This window comes from Myzus persicae, unplaced genomic scaffold (genome assembly GCF_001856785.1).
Source record: "Myzus persicae strain clone G006 unplaced genomic scaffold, MPER_G0061.0, whole genome shotgun sequence".
NCBI classification, from domain to species: Eukaryota; Metazoa; Arthropoda; class Insecta; order Hemiptera; family Aphididae; genus Myzus; species Myzus persicae.
The window spans coordinates 55,466-83,438 of record NW_019100769.1 but is presented as its reverse complement, the minus strand read 5'-3'; the positions used below and the strand labels follow the sequence as shown (position 1 = coordinate 83,438).

The following is a 27,973-nucleotide window of genomic DNA, read 5'->3' as shown; positions in this document are numbered from 1 at the left end:
CTTACGTCGACCATATTATATGCGGCGGCGGCGGTGTTCCTCCGCGCGATTTTTTATTACATAATTTCAAGTTAATATATAAAATAATAATATCCGAAATCACAGGCTGCAGTGGTCGGCGGCGGCGCGGTGCAGTCGTAGTGTTGATGCGTTGTTCTAATAATTTGTAAATAAAAAAAATTTAATATTCCACAGGTAGAGTAGAGCTGCGGTGCCTATTCTAAAATACAATATACGTCGTGCTGACATTATTCTACACTCCCGCAGTATAAGTGCGTCTTCAGAACATATAAACCAGCCACGGTGGCCATATAAATTATAGTTCAAAATACGTAAAGTGCATCATCGGTAGATCGGCTGCATCGACCCGTTCATCAAATATGACCAAGGCGCAGGTCACGTCGTTGTCTCCGCGCGAGTCCTGCTGCAATAAGGGACACGGCACCAACGAAAACAATAATGGATACGTCGTAAGTCCGGCGAATGGTTGCCGGAAAATATCGGCTGTCGAAATGGTACGTACATAATACAGCACTGAACATAATCATGACAATTTGACGTAGTGTAATTACATTGTATTTTAATGCGTGTCGTTCGCACTGCCCCGACGATGTATCGGTGCATATATATGTACGTAATTAACGTATTATTGGTTTATAATAGCCGGTATTTTACTTGCATCGATCGTTGCGATAAGTACCATAAACTCTTACAGTGTCCGTGTGCATGTTATGGTAAACCATCACCGTTATTTATGTACGATGTGTCGATGAGTGATTATAATAGCTGTTACCTTGTCGAGCACACAGGTACCTTGATTATATTATATTGTTGTAAAGTACAAGTACGATTTAAACTTGTACAGATAGAGTGAATCACAGAGTTTACTCACCTCCCTTTAATCCTCATTAATCAAGCATTCATCCAAACACCTGCATGTAACTTTTTAGATACCTAGATTTTTTATGCCGTTGTAAGTGTGTCCCGTTGTGTTCTTTATTTTAAAATGAGAACCTCCTATTTTTTTACTAGATATATTTTATGTATCGAAATCGAAATGATACTAGTTCCTGCAGGCTTCCAAGTCCCTTCTTAAACTATATTTATAATAACTCATAAATAATTCTTAAATAATGATAATGAGTTTAGTCGGTTCAGAATATAATGTGGGGTTCGTAATCACCCCGTATAATATTTATCATGCCGAGTATAATTAGAATGAAATAATCGTTGTACTTATATTTACATAGATACAGCTGTTACCCCCATACAGGTGAATAATTTTAAAATTATTATTTCAATTCAAAACATTGTAATTTAGGATTAATATAATACGGTGTGCTTGTAAAAAACATTGTTCTTTTATTTTAGTCGTTCATTTAATCCAATTTTTCGGTAAAGGGATGATGAATTCTAATCGAAAACAGTAGACCGCAATAAATGCTGACGGTTTTTAATTTTTATCTAATGGCGGTTTCCATCTGTTTAATAATAATTTGATTATTGGATATACTGACTCAGTGACACTGCTATAATATTCCCTATGGTGAACGGGTGTACCTTACAAGTGACTACTACGCTATTCTGGTGTAGGACAAGGATAATGTAAAGTAGAACATGTTATCAATATTGAATATAATATCATTTGCGAAACAACATCATCAAAATGCACGCGTAGATAACATTTGCACTGTACCATCAGCATACATTTAAAAACAGTATATATATTATATATACGTGAATTGTACCAATGTACCATCATATGCAATGTATGTTATCTACTGCCCTAGTGACACTAATTATTATCATGCAAACCATGTACAACAGTGCAATCAGATGAAAAACGATGTTAAAACGGATTTGGATACCTATAGCTAATAAAGTTCTGTTTTACTTAGTATAATAATAACGAGGGGGGGGGGTGGGTTTAGCAGTGACCTATCCATGAATTTTTTTTTTAATTTACAAGTGGTAATGAGATAATTTATAAATATTTTAATGCAACACCGGCCATATGATGTTGAACCGATACATTGTATGTTCCACGATAATGCAAAAAATGACTATTTACCCCTAATAATATTATGACCATTAATCGTTTGACGCATAGGCGACTGTTGCGCTCAGCTTCTCCAATATATTATAAGTACTATAATAATTGATATTTTATTTTGATACATGAAAAGAAGATGTCTTAAAGCACTATGCACTATACAGTTTGAAGTTTGCACATAGATAGCACATTACAAGAACTTAACTAATTATTACCTTCGATATAAATATAAAAGATTTAAAAAATAGTCAAGTCCATTTAATTGTATATTCAGTCAGATAAGGTTAATTGGGTACCTTATTTTACATGGCATAATATTATACAAAATTATAATACAAGTATAAATATAACAACTGTTTGTATACATAACATTTGCCTACCAATCTATAATTACACAGAAATTCATAGTTAATATTTAAACGCAAATTCAACCAACACGTTTGACAATGTAGAATTACTTAAAATATTGTAATATTATATAGTGGATCACCTCTCACGAATTATTTGGAGAAATGTTTTCCTTTTTTTTCCTTGGTGTTACTCAGTTTACACACTTCTATAACTTAACCTCCTTTTTACGTGCTATTTTAAATTATAAAAAACACGACCATTAACCTATATACATATTTCAATAGAAGAATTTCAAAATGCATCCTAGGTTGAGACGTCGAATTTTGGCATTTAATATACAGGTGTTTTAAAATGTAATATAAATATTATTATAGAGTTTTAATATTATTCTCACGAATCTGCCGTCAAAACGCATATACAACTTGTGTGTGACGGAGTTAAAAAAAAAAATACTCACTCGGTCACGTGTGAGCTATACACATATAATAGTATACAATCCTCCTAGTTGCAATACCACAAGCATTATATATATATATATTTATAAAAACTTGTTTGTTTATTGATATTTTTATTCAACTGCATCAGCTTAGATTATTATACATAGTGGTCCGATCGTTGCTTATTTTCTGTTCACTACTCTCGTTCATCGCGACTTCTGTCATATACGTCATTTATTATATAATATTTAATAATTATTGTGTATAATATATATGTTAATTTAGTCAATATAATATGTTATTTAACAGACATGTTCGACGGCAGTCTGATTTCGCAATCTCACTGCACCGTCTTTGTGTTATAGGTACCTTAAGGAATAATATATTATACATTAGATATAACATATTTTACCGTCGGTTTGGTTTTAACATCATAACATATTATTGTTATTTATTAGGCTGGTAAACATTAAAGAAATTGGCATATTTTGAAATAGTTTTAAAAAAAATTAGCTTAGACGTGAGTGATATACAAATGTGTTTCATAGAGTTCATACTTGCATAGCAAAACAATTCATTCTGCACGTTTTACTGTTTTTAAAAATCATATTATTTTGAAATTTACTCATACTTAATTCCCTCAAAAATGGTTAAACATTGTACCTACATTGAAAATGATTTGCAACACTCTTTATAGACGATTATAAACTATGGTGTTCATAAGCACTTTAATATGCATGGCCACATGGGTATTAAATTTAACGATTTCCTATTTATTCTTGGGTGCGACCAATAACTTTTGTAGTTGCCTATAGACTGAGGGGCGCTGATGTCTTTTGAAACGCCTATGACATAATTATTTTTGAAGCTTAAACACCCACCTACCTACAAATAGGTACTAATGAAAAAATTTATGTAAGAAATTTGTCATAGGCAAAACCAACTTCTGCGCCTCTTCCTATAGTAATACATATACGAATCTAGGAAAAATATGTCTGAAAGAAAATTCAGGAGTAAAAAGTTATTTTGAATAGAATCAAAATACGGTAAATATAAAGATGAAATAGATTATTATACACATATATTTAACTAAAAATACATTTATAACATATAATTTACTCGTATTTAAAAAATAAAACTATTAATGCTTATTATTTTTTTTTTATGTCAGATAAAATTTTACCTATTAATAATTGTCTTTACATACTATAGGGACTTTATTATTTTATTTAAAATACAATTTCTGGTTTTCAAAAATCATCAATCTTATTGTTGCTACCACGACGATCGCATTTTTAACACAATTAGCAAGAAAAATGTGAGTTGGAAAATAATAAAGAAAAATAAACATACGTAATATAACCCATATTTTTTTGGTGAACATTGAGGTTTAACCAGTTTTTAAAATTTTTTTTTATTCGTTTATTTAAAGTATATTTGGTGATTTAAAAGCTATTAACTATACGCCTATACATACTCGTATATCAAGTTTATATCCACATAAATATCTGTTGATTGCCTAAATGACTAAACAGATCTATAGTAAAATATCAAAAACCTTCATGCTCATAAATATTTCATCAAACTTAGAGTGGGTTTTCAAAACACCATTGTCGACAATTCACTGGAATAAATTATCATAAAGAAATTTCAGGAACGAATTATAGTTTCCACGACATATGACTCGTAATGGTGTATCTCATTTCAATATTTAAGTTTAATTTCAATTTTAAAAAAACGCTCAAGTACTTAATTATTACCTAAAATGTAAAAAACACAAAGTATTAAATTTCAATTGAGATATGTGTAGGTACCTGTTCAGGAATCGATGCTGTATATTTTGTAGAGTCGATGGTTTCTATATTGGCCATTGGAAATTACAATATTCTCTGATTTTTTTTATTACATTAACATAAGTACAAACAAAAAAAATACACATTGTAGGCACCTACTAAATAACAATTTAATATAGTAAATCTCTTATAACTGTTTATAAAAATATAATATGAATAGGTCACATCAGAATAACTCATGGTTACCTAATGTCCCGAGAAGAGCCCCCCCCCCCCCATGTATGACGCGTGGGGTCGAACTCACAATAAAACACATCCTCACGGAATGTTTTGCATACCTCGATACAAGGAACCGCAACCATTTATTTGGTGACTTATATGACATACTTGAACCAAGCCTGTCGTCATCTAACATATTCGTGTTCCTCCTATAAGAGACAGGATTGGACAAACTCACAAACTCATTTAACCTTCTGAACAACACAACTTTAAAATTGAAACTCTTATAATAGTCTAGTCTAGTCTAGTCTAGACATTTGCTATTATTAAACCTTTTATATTATTATGTAATAGATATAAAAAAAAAATGTATCTTACCCAAAGGCCTAGTTACCGAGTGTTATTTCTTTAATAATAAAAAAAAAAATACTATATCTATAACAAAGGTAAATCAGCTTTTTTGTGTATTTCTTTGATATTTTGAACATTTGAAATCTCATTGTTAAATAAGTAGGTAGACGAGGTCCTACTGCAAAAAGGTAGTAACAATTATCAAATGATGTCTGATGAAAAACTAATTTAATATTCGTTATAAGTTATAACGAATTCAATTTCTTGGACATAGGTATCGAAATCCTGATACAGATTTCCGGGACTCCGTGAAAAACTTTTAAAAATCTGGATGTCTGGATACGCTAGCAACCTATAATATACGTAAATCGAGGTGAAATGTATAACTGTGCTTTGGTATTCATGATGGTAACAGAAATAGATAATAGATCGAATGATAAAATTGCGGAAGTTATCCTTTTGGACTATGTGTGTGCCATATGAATATTTTTATTCTTTATATTTTGGCCAACCCTGTGAGCTGCACCATACTTGTTATAGATTACGACTCAGGCCATATACATAGTAGTATTGTCTTATTCTGTGGTATAATTATTGTGATTTTCGATTTTTTTTGCATCATGAAATCTTAATAATAATAATAATCTTATTAAATAACAAAAATGGAATTTTCAAATTATTGATGGATGATAATATTACTTACAACGGAGAGAAGCTGATCTATCTATTATATGTTATTTCATGATGTTCTCCGTTATATGTATTTTAATCTTTAAACCCACTAATCAGTGATATTATATTGCTCAGCAACAAACATGTTTTTGTTATGAATGAATATGTTTATACCTTAAATAGTGGGTAATGATCGGTGAGTAAATGAAAGTAATTTTAAATCACCTGAATTAATATTTTTCTCAAATATCATTGGCTTGACCATTCTGTCACAACGGGCCGCGCATGCCTATGAGTATTATACAAGTGGAGTAAGATCGCCCACATGGCCTTGTAGACTGACGTATGGCATTAAAATGTTATGTTTTTTGTTTAATGATCATTTCATTTGTGTATTAAATTACGGGTGTGTACTTTTTATTATTTATTATTATAGTGCATACTGTATACTGTATACTGTATAGGTATAGCCGGTATAGGCGTATATAAGTATTTGTTATATCAGCTCAACAATCCGTATAGTTTATTTATAGAACGACTCAAACACAGAGGACTTTGTATTTTTGGGTCTTGAGCCCAACCTAAAACTATTTTTCGTACACTATAATAACCTTTTCTTATTATATATATATACCTTAAAAACCATTGAAACGCCAATTTTTGTTCTCGCAGCTGATTAGGTTTTTTCCCACCGATCTCCCTCTGTTTTCCACTCACACCAAAGGTGTTAAATATGTATAATATTCTACTACCGCACTGCGTGTTCTCATGCACAATAATAATAATAGAATATTATCGTCGACCATATTAAATTTTACACTCAAACGTTATATTTTTCCTTGCGTTGGTTTTTATCTGTACTATATATTTACCTACCATTCGTATTCTCGTGCAGTGATTGCTGTGTTTCGCACGTGCAAAAGATGATGAGCGATGGCACGAAATTCCATCACATCTAACGAATTCAGGTGTTTATTTTTAGCAGTAAAAATTCAGTTAAATGCGTCAATTAGTTCGATGACATATTGTCGACTTCTATTTCTACATCGTGACCTCAAAGCAAACAACAGACGATTCAGCGGCAGCTAGACATAATAATATTATATAATATTTGCAGTGGATAGGTATATGCGTCCAACTTGGTTATAATATTATAATACACTTTACTGACTTCTTTTTTTTTTTAATGTCCAACACACCAAAACTATTATTCATATCACAAAATATAATGACTTACCTATACGGCTATATGCCTAATATAGGCAGTGATATACTATACAAGCAGGCTTTCAAATCTGAAAACATAAGATATTATATTATTTATTTTCTTCTCAAAAGAACGTTTTTTAATGCACTTTTGTCACTTCGCAGAGGTTCCTTTTATGTTCATTTCGTGATTCTTATAATAGGTATAATACGACAGGTCTTGTATCTGTGTACATTGACAACGTTACTCTAAAACACTATTCGTAACTACACTGGTAAAAGTATGACATTCGAATATTCGATCACAATATTAATTTTGTGGCGGCACGTGTTTACGTACATTATTTCACATTTTGTCCTTTAAATAACTTCTGTAGAGTTATACTTATGCAATACGCGCACGTTACACTTAGTGATTGAAAAATCGAATTAAAAGTAATGTATATTATAATATGACACTTACTTTATATTTTGTTATATAATATTATAAAAAAGAACGACACGTAGGTATTTCTACATGAACATCTATGTACAGTGTACACGTTATAGTATGTAAATATATACATTTTTTCAATTATTTAAAAAACATTCTGTAATTTATAATACAATAAGTATGACGTATTTAAATCGTCATATTATAAACTCATAATCATATATTATACTATTTTACAAGGCTTACAAACCCTTATAAGTTCGTAAACAAAGCAAACAAATGGTTGTAAAAATAAATTATTATTATTGTACGAAAATACCTATATAATCACTCCGTTCTACGATTTAAATTGGATACTCGTAAAACTAATACACCTCACACGTGTACAGAATACAGATGACAATAACGTGTCTAAAAATCATTAAAAATATATAAGTACCTACTCATATATATATAAACAATAATCGTATTAATTTATTTTATCTTTTTTTGTTCTCCCACTTGTAACAGGTATTTTGTTATCGGTACCTACCTTAACACGTTATACTCATGAAAAAATCTGAAAGTGCCTTGTATGATTCGCGCTGTTCAAAATAAGCAATTATAGTTGTGTTTAGTGATATCGATCCCGATTTATCTTAATGCGTTTTAATATCTCATTATTACGTAACATTTTAATCGAATCGGTTTTTTCTAGTTGTTTTTTGGTCGAAATCGCGAATGTTTTTTTTTTCAATATCGCGGGTAGACAACATATACCTACTATTATATAGATAGTAACATGTCGTTCCGTTCACTGGCCTAAGACAATAAAAAACAATTTAACATATGTGGTTAAGCACCAAGGTGAGTGAAATCTACATCAAATAATCGCCAAACCGATTCGATCAGCCTCCCGTTACTGCAGCTCATAAGTGATCTCCAAAACGATAAGCTAATAGGGTCGTGCCATTTGATGTATCTATTTTCAAAGTACCCATGTTCGTGAACCTTTGATCGATTTCTGAACTTGTTCCAGCGGATGCACGTCCTGCACAATACATCGATGATATTACATATTATTATAGCAGTGCCAATCCATTTCACAATACAATTGTATTTTTTATATGGCATAAATCGAAGTTAATATTATTGTCAGGATTATTCATAAACCTACATATATAACACATATATATACACCGTATAAACGATCGCAAACGATGTCATGTATCAGGTAAAAACAAACATATTATGTTCAATATCTTTTTCAATTTTAATACTGTGTACAGTATTTACCTACTTAGTACTTACACTATTAGCTAACCACATATATAATATAAAAAATGTATTTAACAGTTGGCGTTATATGTTATAAATATAATGTTAATCATTATTGAATAATATACTTATAATATGAGTAGAATGATACAACATGTTAATATAATATTACGATTCATGATAATACTTAACTATTTAATTAGTTATATCTTATGTACCCACCTGAAGTAGTAAGTCATATATTTTACACTGTTCAATTGTTGACAAAAATAATGCTAGGAAAATTATTCTTATTCAATACCTAATCAATATGTTACTAAAGACCACCTCATTAACACACATGTAAATAAATTCCAAACGTTTTTGTTTACTTAACCTGACCTTAACAACATGTTGTTTTGCACATTTTTATTTTATATGTACAAAATTGTTTATATGTGCCGTCTGTAAAACTAATAAATAATGATTTTATATTCCATTATTTTTTATAACGTATAAAACTCGATTATCAAACTATAAACTATGGACATATCTATTGACTGCGAGATGAATAATAATTTTAATTAAGTTAATCGGATTCAGTAAAGTAGTATAGAACAAAATAAGAAATTAGGATGTCGACTTGAAATTTATGGAAAGTCTTTTTTATTTTTCATCATTAATTAAATTATTGGCTGTATTAGTAGCGCCTAATGATGTGTCAGTATTGTATTTAATTATTATTTCAACATTATCTTAAAATTCGCCATATATATATATGTAGGACATATGAGTATAGATGATATAAATACTAATTTATTTTTTCTTATTTACACATTGAGAATTGAAAGTTAATATTTGTATTTCATATGTGGATATACAAGGTGATTCATTTAATGTCTTCCCTCATATTATTTTGAGAAGTTTTAACGTTTTCTAAACTATTCATTTTACATACTGTCATTGCAAAACGAAGTTTTTGAAATAAAATTATATTTTTTACTTTTTTTGAATGATAACATACATTTTAAATTTAATATTAATATTAATATACAGTATATACTTATTACTATTTGGAGTATTTTTATGTATAAAAATTGAATTACCAACGTGTAGTTAATAAGTTATATGTATTAAATTGTATTAGATTATCTGAGTAGAGGACCAACGATTTACTGTTAGGCTACTCTCGTGTCACTCATTCCACTCGTTCCACTCGTTAGAAATTTGATTTTTATGTGCCGATATAGGTACTCTGAAAAATATTCTGCTTAGATATAAGAAATAAAATTGTAGGTTGTCATTCAAAAACCAAAGTTAAAAAATAATAACGATAAAAAATATAAAAAAATTAATTTTCAAATATGTGAAAAAAAAACATTTTCTAAAATGTAATTTTTAATAACATTAAAATATGTGAAGAAATATTTTCAAAAAAGTTATAACTTTTTGAATAATCAGTGGAGACACTTAAACGGATCACCTTGTATACCTACTGTGGACGGTCGATTTCCGGTTCCAAGTTCCAATTGAGATATAATTCAATAAACAACAAATAGATTTTCAATAATAATTAATTAAAAGTTATAATAGTTAAATAACTTACAAACGTAAACCGACTTTATTGTACCTGTATACAAATATACAATGTGTACTTTTCTAGCTTGATGAAAATTGATATTACTATCTCATTTTTAATTTTTCTCATAATTTTTCGATTCCTTAGTGTTATACCGAAATGGATGTCTATTAACAATGGCTGTTCTACACTTGAATGTCTACAGACTTAAGTTTGAATGTAGTTAAACTTAATCGTTTATGATTATGATATGAAATTAATTGTACCTATTCAGATCGGCCATTAAACAAACATTATTGGTTTGTAATATAACTTTTAAACAAATGGTATTTACTCGTTTTAATTATAGTAATAAAATGCTGCTAATTTTTTATAAATTCCATGAATATCTCGCTAGTAATTGAAAAAATAATTTATTGGAATTGCACAAATGTAAACACTTTTCTCACAAAAAACATTTCTATATTTAGTTTTTTTTTAATGTATTAATGACAAAAATAACGTCCATCGCATTAATTTGTATCTATATTTATTAGTTTTAGATATATTTAAAATGGCCATTTTTTAAGTTAAGACAATTGTTGAATAATTATATGTATATACAAAAGTATATATATAATGGACAGTAATTAAGTTACAGAGCCTATGCTGAATTATAGTCGTTAATTAATATTCTATTTGAATAAAGTATAATATGATTGTTTAATGTTTATACCATAAACAGTTTCTATGTTTCAAGGTTCAATACTTGCCGAAAAAAATCAATTCATTATTGGCATAATATTGAAAGTTTATGAGGTCACAAGAATTAATTAATATTATGTATTATATCAATCATTATGTAGTAAATGTATCGCGGTGTAATTGTTGCATGCAATTATTATTAAATTTCTAGTAAGAAAAAATAAAAAATCTAAAACCATGGTTAAAACTATTAAACGTCTCCCACAGAGGCGCTAACAGCAATCTTGAACAGTTTAAATTATCAACACTGATATTGACTATGGACATACGCTAAGCAGTCTCGTTAGTGTTATGGTAACCAGTTAGCTCGACTGCGAATGTGGTAGCTCGTGTGCTTCACAAGACTCTCGACCAGTTCATCCTAAGCAATTAGAGGTAATATAATAATTATCACTAGTAATATTTTTGATACATCATTTTTTATTAGTTGTATGTATTGTACTATTATTGTAATATTATACTATAATATATTATATTATACTGTAGACAAATTTTTTAACGTCTGCCGCTCAAAAAACAATTTGAATACGTTCATGAATATTCATAGGTACCTGTATTGATAGATGGTGCACATTAAAGTATACGTTATTTATACATTTATAATACCAATATGTCGTTATGAATTCGATCGCATGTAATATTATAGTCTAAAATATTCGAATAAACTCGCACCGGGCAATAAAACATTTGTTAAACGCACATTAGGTAGGTACTAGGTTGGTTTGTTCAGAATAACTTAATTTATGGTGAGTTAATAACGCTCGATGTTTTTCATCAAGAATAAAAAATTGATATTTTCGAATACACTATAGTTTTTGATAATGTTTATTATGATTAACTCACATTATAATATTAAACGTGAATTTAAAATGTGATTTATCACTGTTTGTGAATTGTGATTATCTATATTTTAGAGTAATTTGTACATATTATTAACTATATACGTAAACCGAAACCTGCAACAGATATTACATATTTTATTTCGATGTATTTTGCCTAGGCATGTATAATTACCTACATATGCATACAAATATTATAAACAACGGTCGAAATCGAGATTGTATAACATTAATATGTTATAATGATTTAAATTTGAAGTATAATAAATTTAATATACAAATTATTGTCAACCATTTATATATAATATTACAGATCGACCCTTACGGTGACGATCGGATCGCGTTATAAATTCTTAATTTCGGATTCGTGTTGCGAAACAATTCGAATAGTTGTTGTGTACATGATTATTACCTACCTACCTGTGTTACGCGGATACAAACCGCCGCTGTGCCGGTCTATAATATTGGTAAGCCAATAATAATAATTGTGCAAATCGTAATTATTTTTGCCTGGCATAGGTACTTACAAAATATTTAAATAATATAATACCCACGAGTGTCGTATTATTATAAGATATTATGCTAAATAGGTTTACAATGCACGTGTGCACATAACCAAACAGGGGTCTCGTGGTGCAGCATTTAAACACAGCTCTGCAGAATCGGACTCGTCACGATAATCATTACCTGCTTATACCCACCTACTTAATATTGCGTTTGTCTTACATTTTAGTCCTGGCTACTTTATGTTCTGAGAATTCCTAGTAATTGTTTTTTCCCCGTCCGTATACAGGTAAAAAAAATATATAGGTGCACGCACAATAAAACTTATAAAACAGTACCCATACGTATACTATCGTATTGTGCATCGCGTATAAGACGATGGCTATCTAGACGACCGTCATTATTGTTGTTATTATTACGATTTTAATTTAATAACATATAATGCAGACGTGTGTTCGACAGATCTAATAAAATATCTACACATAATAATATAAAGTATTGTGCAGCGCGTCTACGCCTACAGAGATTTATTTCTATGTTCATTTACATTGTGTGTTATAATATTAAACAGTTTGGTTGTGCCGCGGCCAATGTTATTATTACAAGGCGTAATGTGCTCGTATGACATAAACTGTCGATAAAGTGTACTGCCGGAAGCCGTTCAAAGTTAATTTATCATGTACGACAATATATTATTATTATTACATTTTCTTGGTTTAGATATTTGTTAGCGTAATATCGTCGTTAAAATGCGTGTTGGAATTGCTTATTATTTAAGTAGTATAATGATATTATATTATATAATAAACTGCTGTCGGTATGTTATTGTCATTACAACTAACACTGAAAAGGGTAATTATTGCTTTACTGCCACCCACCACCCGCATGCAGTGATAATTTTCGTGATCCCTTCTAAAATATATATTATATGTGTGAAACCTGTAGAGATTAAAGTCGGTTTTTAAGTTTTTTGTTCATACTACCTTGCATTAGGTCTTTGCTGAATAGCCGCATAATGTTTTGATACCGAATTTGTCTATGTTGTATAATGTTTACATTCAATTTTTATCTCGTTCACGGAGGTATTCGAATACTTAATTTTTCTTCACTTCACTTTCTTGTTCATATCATCATTGTTATAGTGCCTAAAAATAATGACTATACTATAGTATAATATGCATTATAATTCATAATAATATATATATTAAACAATTGTGCTTTACGTCAAGACCGAACCTTGTTTCATAATACAACGTAAATGTTTTTGTATTCTATTAATATTTGTTGGGTGGATGACTAAAACAATTAATGTAAATTAAATGTTGGTTTGTCTTGTTAAAATTATAAAATACTTCTCTAGCGACTTGACATTTACATAGCTTATAGACTTAGTATGTTACAGAAGCTGTTGACTCAATAATATAATACTCTGAAATGAAAATAATGCATAAACCTTTTACTGTTTTATTAGTTATTGATTATTTTAGTTTAAAAGATGATTTTGATTTAATATTATAACTAAAACACAGCAGTTTAAACGGTCTAGTTATCGTTTTTTTTCATAAGCATCTATTTGATTTAAATCACGGACAAATGTATTAGTTTTATGAATTAATATGATGATTTTTTTTTTTTTTTTTAATAAAGTTTTAGTTTTGAATATTAAGTCATAAAATGAAACGTTAACTTACTCAAATTCCTTAAATATAGAAAAGTTTTCTAAATGTAAGTATTTATCATTGCTTTCAAATTAAATACAAAGTATTGTGATAATATATTTATAGTGTTTTTTTATAATTTTTCTCCAATGACTTCAAAACTCTTAATAGTTCGTAGTTACCAGTTACTATAATAGTCAATAGGTATATTATCGTAATCGAGACGATTTCAATCGAAAACAAAATATTGCAATAATAATCGTTAGAAAAATAACATTTTCCATGAGGAAATTTTCTTGACTTCGTACACATTATATGTATCCAAAATTCCTCACATTATACTATATATGATTTATTTACTATATAGCTATTCTACTGCGATTTTAAACAAATCAAAAAGTTTAACACCGCAGCGGTACAACAGTCAAATGTCAAACGACTGTTATTATAATCTCGAATGACTTGTTTTTCGCAAACATCAACGGTTTTACGCACACAACAGAATTATACACATTATGCTATATATATATATATATTATATATATTATATACAGGGTGATTCACCAATGAATATAGGCAGTGAATTTAATTGAATTCTAGTTCTTGGGTACTTAATTGTACTCAAAGACCATGTTTTCAGATTCTTAAGTTTTTTTTGTACACTTTAATGTTATAGGTCTCCAATTCAAAGTTCGAAAGAGTAGTTTTTCAGTTAGATATTAAAATGTTTATACTAAGGATAGTATCCTTAAAAATGGTTTTACAAAAAAATAAATGTCATATTAGATCTACTTTTTTATTAAACTAGGACCATTTTCACAAATTATAAATGTTAATAGAAAAGTATAAATTACTAAAATTTACAAATTTACAATTACCATAGAACCATTAATATCTTCTTAACCCATTATTATAGACCTATAATCATCATTAGTTCACCAAGTTCAATAACTCAAAACTGCTAGTTTGTATTTTGATCTTGATGCGTCGACATTTTCAGAAAATTTGTTCACTGAACTACATAATAATCAATAGTAGAAGAAAGGGTTTGAAGACAGTATTTGAAAAATAAAAATTGTTATCTCTATATTACCCTCTGTATTAAATATTGGCACATGGTTCAAAAAAATCTCTAGTATTTGAAAATATGGTCTTTGAATATCACATTTAAAAACTCCAAAAAATCAAATTTTGAATAACCGTAATTGAAAATAAGCGGGAGTGTCCGTAATTATTGGTGAATCACTCTGTATATTACTGCAGATCATATTAAACGTCCGTGCTTATTACATATCAGTAGACGTGCTTGTTTTTGTTTACTGTATTCGTTTATTATATAATATCCTCATGCGAATTCACAAGGATTTAATTAAATTAATATTAGTACAATATAGGTGTATCTATAATTTTGTCCTATTATAATGGTTATAGATTATTAAATACCGTATTGTGTTTTAATCAAATGTACGTCAGTATGTTTACAAACCGGCCGGCAGCAGGCCCGATCACGTCTACATAAGACGGCATAATACGATTTTTTTAATTATTATTGGGGACAAAGGTCAACGGAAGTTCTTATAGATATTTCATATGTACACGGATGTATTGAGTTCGACAGTTTCGGATTAAAATAAATAACACTACGGCCTACGTATCTTATCACATCACGTGCTTTGTTACAAATGACATACTATTTATGTAGGTATGTTATTAAGCTTCTTCGTTTTTTTTTTTCAAACGGTTTGTCTATAATCGGAGTAGGATAGGACAGAAATTCCATAATAATTCTATAATTCTATAATAATTACAAAATAATATTTTATTACATGAAACCTAGACAAGTTTTTTGAGTGTAGTTTCGAACTGATTGCATTTTAATAAACACGATTTAGGCGCTTAACAATATCAGTGTACATAATGCACTCCAATATATTTTATTATTCATTATTCCATATTGTTCTGTTCATGTTTAGAGTCATAAATCAAACTGTCTACTAAATGATTAGATAGACGATAAATAATAATAATTACAATACCTAGAAATTCAAATGAGAATTTTTTTCTGTTTTATCAAGATATAATTTTTGTCTGTAATAGGTAATTCAATCTGGACAATTAATTATTTCCCGAAGTTTTAACTCATAAAATCATTTTTATGAATAATACATTAAAAAAATGTATTTAGGAGCGTATAGATATAATTAAGTATTTTATTATCTATCATTACTATCATCATTTTGTATGTTATCGCAGAAATATTACTGACTTCCAATTGCTTAGAAGTAATATCAAAGTCACTTTCCATTTTTTTTCTTATCTATTTAAATTTTACTATGAAAATTAAATATTATTAAAGTATCTATTTAATATTTTTAAGCTACCCAATAAAACAACTATGACAATAATATACTTTTTACATAGAAATATTTTAATTTTAAATAATTTTAAACAGTGTTCATCACTTATATATCTTATTTTGTTACCAATTAAAAATGGTTTTATTTATCTCGTAACGAAAAATATATTAGTTATTATGTAAAACATTTACCATACATTTTAAAAGACTTTCATAGCAGTTCATTATATTAAATCTCAAAAAGATTCTCATAGTTTATTTGAATAACTAAATATAATGACAAAAATACGTTATATTTTATTTAATTGTCACAAAAACCTACCTATTTGATAACGTTTTACACGAGGCGTGCAGAATATTTATTATAATATATTATTTCCTAATATTATGTTCCTTATTTAATATTTTTAATCCAACATTCCAACACTTAAAATGTTTTAGAATGTAAAATTAATTTAAATAATACTGTTTTATGAGTAGAATTATAGATAATCAGTTTTTTTAATTCCTTATTAAAATATACTCTGACCACTACGGTGCTGCACTATGCAGATATATCATAATATATTAATATATAATATGTGGACGGTGCTGGTTTGCTGTAAAGAACTACAGGCCATCAGGCCTATAATAGCATTAACTAAATATTTCTTTCTAACAGTTTTGTCGTAACACTTTTAGTGTTTTTTGATTTTTCAAAAACCTGTTATAATTTTGGTATAGGACGTATTGTGCAGTAAGCGTGAATATAACAGAATACATTTTGGACAACCAAGTACCTGCCTATTTACAATTTCTATTCCTCGTAATTGTTGATGGAAAAAACTTAGATGCAGTCAAATATTAGACTACATCTCTGTGAAGTGATATTTTTCAATAATATCTAGTAAAGTCAAAGGGTGTTTTTTCCGTTGTTGGAAAACGAAAGTGTATTTTAATTTATGACCAAATGTTCGCGTTAGTTTACCGTAAAATAGTGTATCCAAAACAAATACGAGTTTATTGTTTAGCCATTAGATTTTTTTTCTTTGGTTGTTTGTCTTCTTGACGCGTGACGTGGTCTACAAACATAATATGGGTCTCCGTTATAATCGATGATCGCTGCGTAATAACATAAGAATATTACATATTATACATCAGGGGTCACCAAATGCGTGGTGGCTTGTGGATGAACTTTATCTGGCTCTCAGTCAAGAAAAGTTTTTTAAAAATTATATCATTTTCGATGTTGAATTAATTGAATAGGGTTTCTTTTATACTTCGATTTCGACTCTACTTTCTTCAGACAAACTTGTATACGTTACGTTTTGATGGCCACTGAAAACTTCCGGAATTCCTAAACTGGTCCTCCAGAAATATTAATTAGTGTTCCCCGATATAAATATGCGTTTCAATTGAGTAGTTTTATATATATATATTTATCAATATGACAGTACATAATGCGTGCGTGCGCATAGATCATTATTGTAACACAATACATCATTGATTATTTTAACCGTACCCTTGAAATTTAGTCTTATAATAATCTATATTGATTGGTCGTTTCACTTTTTCGCCATGCAACCGACCCAGAAGTGCTGCCTGCTGCAGTTGATCCTATATAATGATATGATACTATGATGTAATTGTTAATTACTAATTATCGAATAATAAAAAGCTTTGTCGCGTCAATTATAATGTACGCGAATTTGACAGTTACAAAAAAAAACCTCTCAAACTATATACCTACTATACGTAATAATATAATTATAATCATAATTGTACTTTACACGCTCACGTGTCGGACTTACACTTATAATAAATATTAATAATATACTCGTATAAGGTATAGGTAGGTGTATTCGTGTTATAATCCGCCAGCCGTCGAATTACATTTTCTAATACTTCATGTCTAATTTACACATGAAATGTTGTTGGCATATAATACAACGATTAATTATATCGATCAGAAGAATATTCCAATATCGCCTGTAGGCGCAAAGAGTAAAAAAATGTTGCACGTTCCTATATGGCTCGTCAACTTATAGGGCGAAGAAAATATAAATCAGTAAAAGACGTTCAGTACTAGTTGTTGTTAAAATAGCTTAATTTTGACCCAATTATCCAGTGCGCAATAATAACTCGAAGTATGTATACAGTTAACAATAATTATTATTGTTATATATCATGGAGTTATTATGTAACGCCGAGTTCCCTTTATTTTATTATCGTGATTGATTTATTAATTATTGTTTCGAAAAAACATCGTTTGTTTTTGACAATAATTGAGGCGATAACACTGTTATAACAATTATGATATTGTATTGATGTGCATGCGTGTGTTATTAAGCAATTACCGTTTTGTACACTTTACGCAAACAAATAAACAATAAATTAGGTATTATGTCTTTGGTAATTTATATCTTGTACACATTTGAATATTTGATTATTCTTTACAACCGTCTCACGTCTGTGGCAGAGCACGACATCGTGACACATATATTAATATGCAATATAATATTATTTTGTTTATTGGAATTAACGATATTAAGATTTAGGTACGAAAATCATTCGATTTGTTTTGGGTTATGGACATTTGTCTTTATTAAAGGAGTGACCTACTGGTAGTTTAAATGATTCCTGAAGCCTGGACGTCGCATATAATTTAGAAGACATGTTCTGAGTCGTTTTAAAAAACTGAGTGAAATAGATAATGTTAAAATGTTTAGTTTATAAATTTAGTTTTTTGTAATTTATAATAATTACTACCTTATTATTATAATTAATATTGTGTTCTTATTCTATAATCGGTATTGTAACCGTGTATATAATATGTTGAAGGCAATTAGTACATTTGGTTGAGTGTAACAGGTGAATTTTTTAAATACCTGTAGCAGCCATTGAAGGCGACTGGTCAACACCCAATCACTGTTCACAAAAACAAAAACAACTGGAGATCTCATGGCGTTCAGATAAAGTGTTTTATTATTAAAATACGATACGTAGCAGAATAGATTAATAGACTTGATTTCATTGTTTATCTATCGAAACTTGAAGGTGTCTTACATTTTGAATTTCAATTATACTTCCGATTTCGTTATAATTCACATGAATAAAAATATTATCATATTTCAATATAATCAACTGTAATCAAAATCGTTTCACACGTGAACAATGTTGACGTTTTACGAAAATCAGTGTCTATATTATAGCCATTACATTTTTCGTTCGGCATATACGATATTAGATGTTTTCGCTGCACTTCGAGTACATGAGTACCCTACCTAGCTGGACATTTTTATTCAGACGTATTTCTGACAATTTGGAAAAGTCATATTATTGTTGTACTCTACCTATACCTGTTCCGAAACAGTAAAACAGTCGTCTTGGTAGTGTAAAACTCGCACCACCGACAACACATTATATTAGGTATTCGTGTTTAGACGATTATTATCGATTTATAATAAATTGGTGTGCAATATACAATATAGGTTTTATCCTGTAATTCGTCGAATAATATAATCATATTTATACTGTAATATTATATGGAGCTGAAAATCTAATGTGATCGTGCAATTATTTAACTGCGTCGCAGAAAACGGTCCGCTCTGCTTATTGACCATATACATATTATATGTACCCTATACCCGAGAATATACATATAAATAGGTACCTACTCCAGAAATATTTTTGACTATTTATAAATCTGTTATTTCAATGTCATACAATCATTGTACAAGTGCCATAATACCTTTTACAAGTAAATTATAACGACAAAAAAATATAGTTCACTTCACAAATCATCATCGTTTTAAGACCACCATCAATCCACCGCGGATGTATATAAAATCGAGTCAATTTAATGAGTGCGTCGTGTGTGTGCAATAAATCACTTCAGAATAAACCCAGGTACCTATTATGATGCATATTAAGAGCTTGCATTTTATGGATTATAGGTACAGGTTTTAATAATAATATTGTAAATAAATAACTGTTATAATATAGTACTTATTTATTTAAGTAGTTATGAGGTTGTTACAGAAAACAAATATTATATAACACAGGTACCTATATTTAAATATTTATTGGCTGTGAATAATTTAAATATGTATAAACATTGATTGAATGCTGCATAATATTAATATTAATCATAATAATTATTTTTAATAATATTAATCTGTTAACGCGCATTCTATTATAAACGTTATTCGCCTAACATTAAACCATTATACATATTATTATTATTATTATTATCACCTATATTTTTTTATGCGTTATCATGATTGTATCTCTAAAAACATTTTTATTTGTTATGTATTATCGAGTATAAAATCTCAAGAACCACACGACGCCGTTAACACCCACGATCTTTTGTCTGATAAATCTGGATTTCGCTGAAATAGTTATTTTGTCAGAAATTATTAGTTTTTCTATTGCTATTAATTGTTTAAAAAAAAAATATTCTGATCGTCTAAAAAAAAATACACATATATATAATATATAATACTTTGTTAAGCCGGTCATGCCACCGATAATCTCAAGTGGTTTTCGTTCGTTAAATAAAAAATCAATTTGATATTTGCTTAATTGTTTGTCGGCTATACCTTACAACATTCTAATTTATAATGAACACAAAATTGATATGCTTTAACGTTGTTATTATTATTGTATTTTTTATTTTCAGATGAAAAAAGGAGCCGGAGGATCGTTGGCGATCGTAGTCGCTCCCGATGGCGGCTGGGGATGGGTAGTAGTTTTCGCTGCGTTTTACTGCAATGTCGTTGTAGACGGAATAATTTATTCATTTGGCATGCTCATGAATGACATGGTGAACACATTTCACGAGCCGGAGTCTAAGATCACAATAGTCGGATCACTATTAAACGGATTTTATTTGATAGCGGGTAAAATTATTATATTATTTTGATTTCACGACACAAATATGTGAATACAGCGCGGTGACTATTTCCGGGTTGCATGAACAATCACTATAAACATTTAACGAATCAACAGTGAACTAATGTTCCCTTCAACATAATTTTGGTGGCCATGATTGGTCCATTAAATTGCATTGAACCATGAAATACATTTTTTCATGCAACCCGACATATTATATTATGTTCAAAATTACATACATATATAAGAGAACTAATTTTCAAAAAAAATCCCATTAAAGGTCCGTTTGTAAGTGCACTTTTGAATAGTGTGGATTTTCGATCAGTCACAATAATTGGAAGTGTAATTTCCTGCATTGCATTCGTTTCTGCCGCTTATGTAGAATCATTGTACCAATTGATGTTCTGCTATGGCTTCATTGGAGGTAAGTCATACTTGTTTGCTTTCATTCAATACTGCGTAGTGTATATGTAATCAATCATAAAATAGGTGGTGACATTTTTAAAAAAATGTACTAATATAATAACGACATTTGAAATATTCAAATATGCACTTTTTCTAAAATATGACAAAACATACAAAATACAAAGTACAAATACTTATAATAATAATTGTAATAATTATTGTGCGTGTGCGGTAATTACTATTTTATTTTACATAATTATGACCACATTTTAACAAAAATTACACTATGTAAAAATAAAGTGACCATTTCATGAAATATTTTAATGTTAAAAAGCTGTTTCCATTTCTTGAATTGAAAACTGTTCTCAAAAAGATGAATTATAAGAAATGGCTACTACATACACAGATACTTTAATATTAAACAATTTTTAACTTTTATTAATATATTTTATTTACCAATTTATTACATCGTCCGTGTATCGTGTATGTGACAGATTGTGTAATAACAACTTCGTATCTGCAATAGATAATTAGTAACTTAAAAATTACATTGTCAATAGGTAGGTCCCTGCATTCAAACGGTTTTCTCAATTTATAAGGGTCGATTATGCATAATATCATTTCAATGATATAATAAACCATATATTTTACTGTTAAACAACCTGAGGCATTCGAATATAAAACTCATTGACATTTAGACGACGTATTCAAACTATTGAAAACATGCCAATACATTTTACTTATTAGTTATTTGTTCTAGATTATAATCACGTTGTTTGATTATAATTTATTAGACGTGATACGATTATAATATTATTATTATAGCTTGAGGTCCCAATGTTCATTAGGTCAAGTACAAAATTAAACTTTCAACGATTGTAGATTGTATACTTATTTTATGGTTTCAAATTATTTTCAATTATTGCTTACTTGTATTCATTGTTGTATCAATAAAATAAAACGGTTTCCGATAGTTAATATTATTCCATTGTTTCTTTATTGATCATCCTTATTTTAAAATACACAGGTATCTACAAAATTAAATGCATACTCTTCTATCATTATTACAGGTATCGGATTCAGTATGATATATGTGTCTGCAGTATTAATACCAGGATTTTATTTCGACAAGTGGAGAGCACTTGCAACTGGTATAGCTGTATGCGGATCCGGAATAGGAACGTTTGTACTTGCACCATTAAATGCGCTTTTGGTAGAAAACTATGGTTGGAGAGTTACCATCATGGTCCAAGCAGGTAAATAATTATTTTAAAAAAAAATATTTTTATACTTTTAACTTTTAAGTATGTTTATAGTTATGTAAGTTATATTTGTTTATAATTAATGTCATAAACTTGTTTTCTAAGTATTATATGATTTGTATTACTTTCACGATCGATGAAATATCATAAACCTTTTATAATATAAGCTAATTGAAAATTCATATTTTATTTCTTATTACATGTCGCATGTTCAAAACTCTTTAGTGATTTTGACCTCTGAGTAAAAATTCCACCTTAAATTATAATCCATAGTCAAAAATAAACACAATCATTCTTTTTTAAATCATTTAACGTATAAAGATTTTAAATAATATTATATAGGAGATGAACAAAATATGCCTATCGAAAAACATACAAGAGAGTAGAGTTCGTAGGAAGGATAAATTAAAAAATCTCAATATGATTTTGTTTCTTAGGTCTTGCATTGAGCTGCGCGGCCGCTGGGATACTTTTCCGCCCATTGAAGCCAACCATTGTCGAAGTGCCGACTATCAATCCGGTTGTTATGGAACCGAAGTTACCCGAAGACGAGCCTCTGTTAACAAAAAGCATCACTGCCGAAAGAAAGATGTCCCTGGACAGCAAACACAACGCTGTCAAAATCGGAGCTCCGACGGCCGAAGAAATTTACAACCACCTGTCGGGTCGTCTGACACCCGAACCTCGGCCCACAAGCATATCATGTCATTCGCTCAACACCCACAATCAGTACCTGAAGGATAAATTGTCACCTGACTTACCGGAAAAGAAATTATCCGCCGTCAGCCTGAGGAGACCGTCAGTATCAGCGCATTTGATGGACAGGGACGACCGATTTTTCGGTGGAAGTCTGTCGAGACTGCCGCAGTATTCGTCGCAGGTATGTTTTTTTCGAGAGGTCCCAAACAACAAATTTCTCCGTCGCTTTTTCAATCTCATCGCCTGAAAGTATGATACATATATATAGGTACCCCGTAACGTGCGTCAATCCAAAACTTTATTGTAATATCTATTACGGTCAACTATAATAATACCTATCTATAGGTAGTTGTCAAAAAAAGTTACACAATTACACGCTACGCCCGCGCCGTAGGGTAGACTTATTTATTTCTTTCAGGCATTCTTTTAGGTGAGCTCTTTGAACTACGCAATGTCAGTGACGAGAATACCAGCCTGGAACGACGCTGAGGAGGGGGATAACGAAGAGCCTTGTTCGAAGAATAATTCAATTCGGAGAAACATGAAGAAGTATTACAAATCAGCTATGCACACGCTCACGACGATGTTGGACTTTTCCATTCTGTCCTCTCCGTCCTTTTTCGTGTTGACGTGCAGCGGTTTTTTGACGTTGTTGGGATTCTTTGTTCCGTTCATGTACATTAGCGGTAATTAAAAGTCACCTTATATTATGCTTATACCGCATACCTACATAGTATATATAAATAAATGCAAATCCACGAGATGTACCATCAATTACCAAAAAAAAAAATAATATATATATTTTAATTTTGAATTTAGCGAATTAAAAGTCATACATATCCGTTCGTACGTACTTCCATCTGTATAAGTACCAATATATATTTTTAAATGTTTGAAATATTCAATTACAATTCGATACAAGCATAAAAAATTAATTAAAATTAAAAATAATCAAACCATTTTACTATTCAAACAGCACAATTGATTTTATAATATAATTAAAAATATAATCATAATATACAACCCTTATGAATATAAAACAGTAAAATACATTTTTACAGTTAATTATAAATTGCATTTTTATAGTTTCACCCGAAACAAAAATGTAGGTATCCATCTTTTTTGGCTGATATGATAAATCATAAATGTCCATCATCAATATTAAACTAATATGTATAAAGTGAGTCTGCAAACACATTGTATCTATTTCCTACCTAGATTAAGTTTCAGTTTTCTTTTATGTCATGATTTATGTAAAATTAATTTTAAATTATACTAATTTGTATTTCTGCGAGACTTTAAAAATTTCATACATGATTATAATTTGTAAACGCCCGCTTCGGTGTTCCTAAGCATGTGTGGGAAGATATTCCACTAGAGCTGGTGAAGGCCAATCTCAAATATTTTTTACGTATCTACTCGTATCGATTTATTGATTTTGACTATTGACAATTTTTCTACAGAAAAAGCCATCAGTATGGGCATGGACAAAAATGTAGCAGTATGGCTGGTGTCCACGACAGGTCTGACGAACACGTTCGGGAGAGTGATTTGTGGTTGGATATCCAGTTATGAATCCATCGATCCGATCCTGGTGAACAACGTGTCTCTCACGTTTGGAGGTCTCTACACTGTATTGCTGCCGTTTCTCCCTTACTCGGTGTTCTCATACTACTTGTACGCGTCGCTGTTCGGATTTTCTATGGGTGAGCACTGCGGTTTTATGCACATCAATTACGATCACTTATACACCCAGTTATTGTGCAACAGTTAAATGCATTTATCTAGATACCTGCCTTATCCTGATCTTATCGAAATTAGTTACAAAATTGGCATCTATAAGCTTCTATTTACGATGGAAGTGATAGCCATCTAAATACAGTATGACATCTTGTATGATCATTTAAATTGTTTAACGCTTTTATCCATAATAATTTATTATTACTATCTTCTTAAACTAATATCCATTAAGAATTTCTGTTTTATAGGTAGCAAAAAAAAAATATGAGACTCAATCATTTCTTAAGATTATAAGATGTAAAAAAAATATCTGATTTCTAATTTTTATCTATATATACTTATCTCGTAATGTTTTATTATCTATATTCAGAAAATTGTTGAGTTTAGATATCTTATCTAGGTACATATATCTAGATGATATAAATGATCTGAACACAACACTGCTTGCTAACAGGGCGCACTTCATGGCATGTTTATCCTCAGGGCACCCGTTCAAACTTTAAGCACCATTCGTGGTCTGATTAAGAGTTTTAGCACTTTAGGGCTTTTTTTCACTATGATGTCCCTACGTTTTCTCTGTGTTTACTTTAATTCTACTCAGAATTAATATTTTTGTTTTAAAATCATGAATATATATATTGAAATACATATGAACATTTTTTTTGGAATTGAAAAGATAATAGCTTTTTGCATTAACATTCTTAATACTAGGTCATGGGCTACTTAGGTTATAACTTATAGGTAATAGGAATATACCATGCATACGTTGGTAGTTTTTGAAGTTTATGAAATATTGAACTTGAATAATATTATTGTTATAAGCACTTTTATTCACGTTTTAGTATGTTAAGAATTCGTTACGTGAATAAATTTGAAAGTAAATTCTACCAAGCCACTGCAACTAAAAAAAATTGTTTAGGATTTGTATTGGAGCATGTGTGTATGCGGTTTACCATGTGGTATTGATAATTTGAACTATAAAATACTCTCATACTCATATTTAATTATTATATTTATTTTACTTTTAACTCCATATAATATATTGGCAGTCTTCGATTATTAAGTAATACGAAAATAAAAATTAAAAAACATTTTTTTTTTAGCTTGTTTTGCGTCTTTGAGATCAACCATGATAGTCGAGCTGACAGGTCTCGAATTACTTACGAACGCTTTCGGCGTCTTGTTGATGTTCCAAGGAGTTGCAGCTGCCGTCGGATCTCCGTTTTTGGGCAAGTGCAGTCATATAATCAAACTTATCAATAAATACACTCTGTAACATATAGACAAGAAATTGTTGAGAGCTCACGTGGCTAACAATAAAAGTTCTCATCCATCTTCTTAGGTCAGTCCAGGATAGGTTTAATTCTGAGATGCAGCAGAGGTGTAGATTTCGCCCCTTATTTCCCCTTTTCCCAGATATTTAGTTTTAATTTTTCATAAAAGCTACAGCAGTTATTCACTTATTCTTAGTTTTCAAATACATCAACTATTCCATTTTTCATAAAAAATGATCAACAATATAGGTTACCTATACCAACCAAGTCATCTATTACTATAATAGACACTAATGACAAAAGGCTTTTGTCAAAACAAATGGTTTTCACAAAACAAAGGACTCAGATCATGATTATATTATATGGAAATTATCAAATGTATCTGAAGTATGAAAATTCTTCTAATATGCCATCATATTTAATTGGTTTTTGATGTCTCGACATTTTTAAGAATTTGAATTTTTTCTCCCACTTGAACTTGGATTTTCTGTTAAATAATAATCTGCTGTATTTAAATAAACCAGTAAATCACTATCGACAGAAACTAATAGGAAAAACGATACCTTTCAATCTCGTAAAAATGTTGAGAATGGAGGTTGGCCAGTCCCACAATTACGCCATTGAATTAATATCAATCTAATTTGCTAATAAATACTCGATTATTAATACCCTTACCTTTTATACATGTTTGTGCGCGCAGGGCTGTTCAAAGACTGGACTGGAACTTACGACATGTCGTTCTATTTGTCCGGAATAATATTGACCATGTCGGCAGTCATCTGCTACCCTCTGAGAAGAGTCAAAAAGTGGGAAGACGGCCGAAAACTGAGACGACCCAATAGCGTTTGATCGCGACAGCGCCTATACATTCCCTCGAGGAGAAAAATCAAATCTGACTCTTACCTGCCATATAGTTTTTAATTGTCGATCGTGAAGACACTTTATATAATATTATGATATCCGTCGAGGATGTTTTATGTGCTCATTATTATATAATATTAAGACGAATAGAAACGTGTATACATTGTGTCCTCGATTTACAATATGTTGTGTATACGCGCTACCGTTCGAATAGATTTATTCGAGACGATATATCATAGTATAATATTATGTGTATTGTTGTCTCATACAATTTAACTTTATATTATTGTAATTGTTATGCGTTATGAATCATTATTATAATATATTATTGTATGTTTAAAATGTATATTATGTTGAATGTGAAGAGTAAAATAAAATAAAAATTGTATTCCTTTTTAACTGACCTCGTGATTGATTTTCGAAATG

At 29.7% G+C, this 27,973-nt stretch overlaps 1 protein-coding gene across 2 annotated transcripts; it reads left to right on the top strand.

Moving 5' to 3' along the window:
- Positions 1-5: 5 nt before the first annotated feature.
- Positions 6-27,773, top strand: LOC111042858 (monocarboxylate transporter 7-like). Of its 2 annotated transcripts, none has more exons than XM_022327564.1 (9): positions 6-515; positions 21,095-21,314; positions 21,587-21,730; positions 22,782-22,967; positions 23,411-23,853; positions 24,103-24,358; positions 25,136-25,378; positions 26,516-26,641; positions 27,387-27,773. In XM_022327564.1, the coding sequence occupies exons 1-9, from the start codon at positions 381-383 to the stop codon at positions 27,533-27,535; spliced, it is 1,902 nt and encodes a 633-aa protein (XP_022183256.1). In that variant the 5' UTR covers positions 6-380; the 3' UTR covers positions 27,536-27,773. The 2 variants fall into 2 exon arrangements, with proteins under 2 accessions (XP_022183256.1, XP_022183257.1); XM_022327565.1 differs by lacking the exon at positions 6-515 and adding an exon at positions 11,309-11,449.
- Positions 27,774-27,973: the final 200 nt, after the last annotated feature.

Excerpts from the sequence above, each read along its gene's own strand:
- LOC111042858 (XM_022327564.1), top strand. The coding sequence starts at position 381 with ATGACCAAGGCGCAGGTCACGTCGTTGTCTCCGCGCGAGTCCTGCTGC. Across the intron at positions 22,968-23,410 it reads TACCATCATGGTCCAAGCAG|GTCTTGCATTGAGCTGCGCG; the intron begins GTAAATAATTAT and ends TTTGTTTCTTAG. Across the intron at positions 25,379-26,515 it reads GCTGTTCGGATTTTCTATGG|CTTGTTTTGCGTCTTTGAGA; the intron begins GTGAGCACTGCG and ends TTTTTTTTTTAG.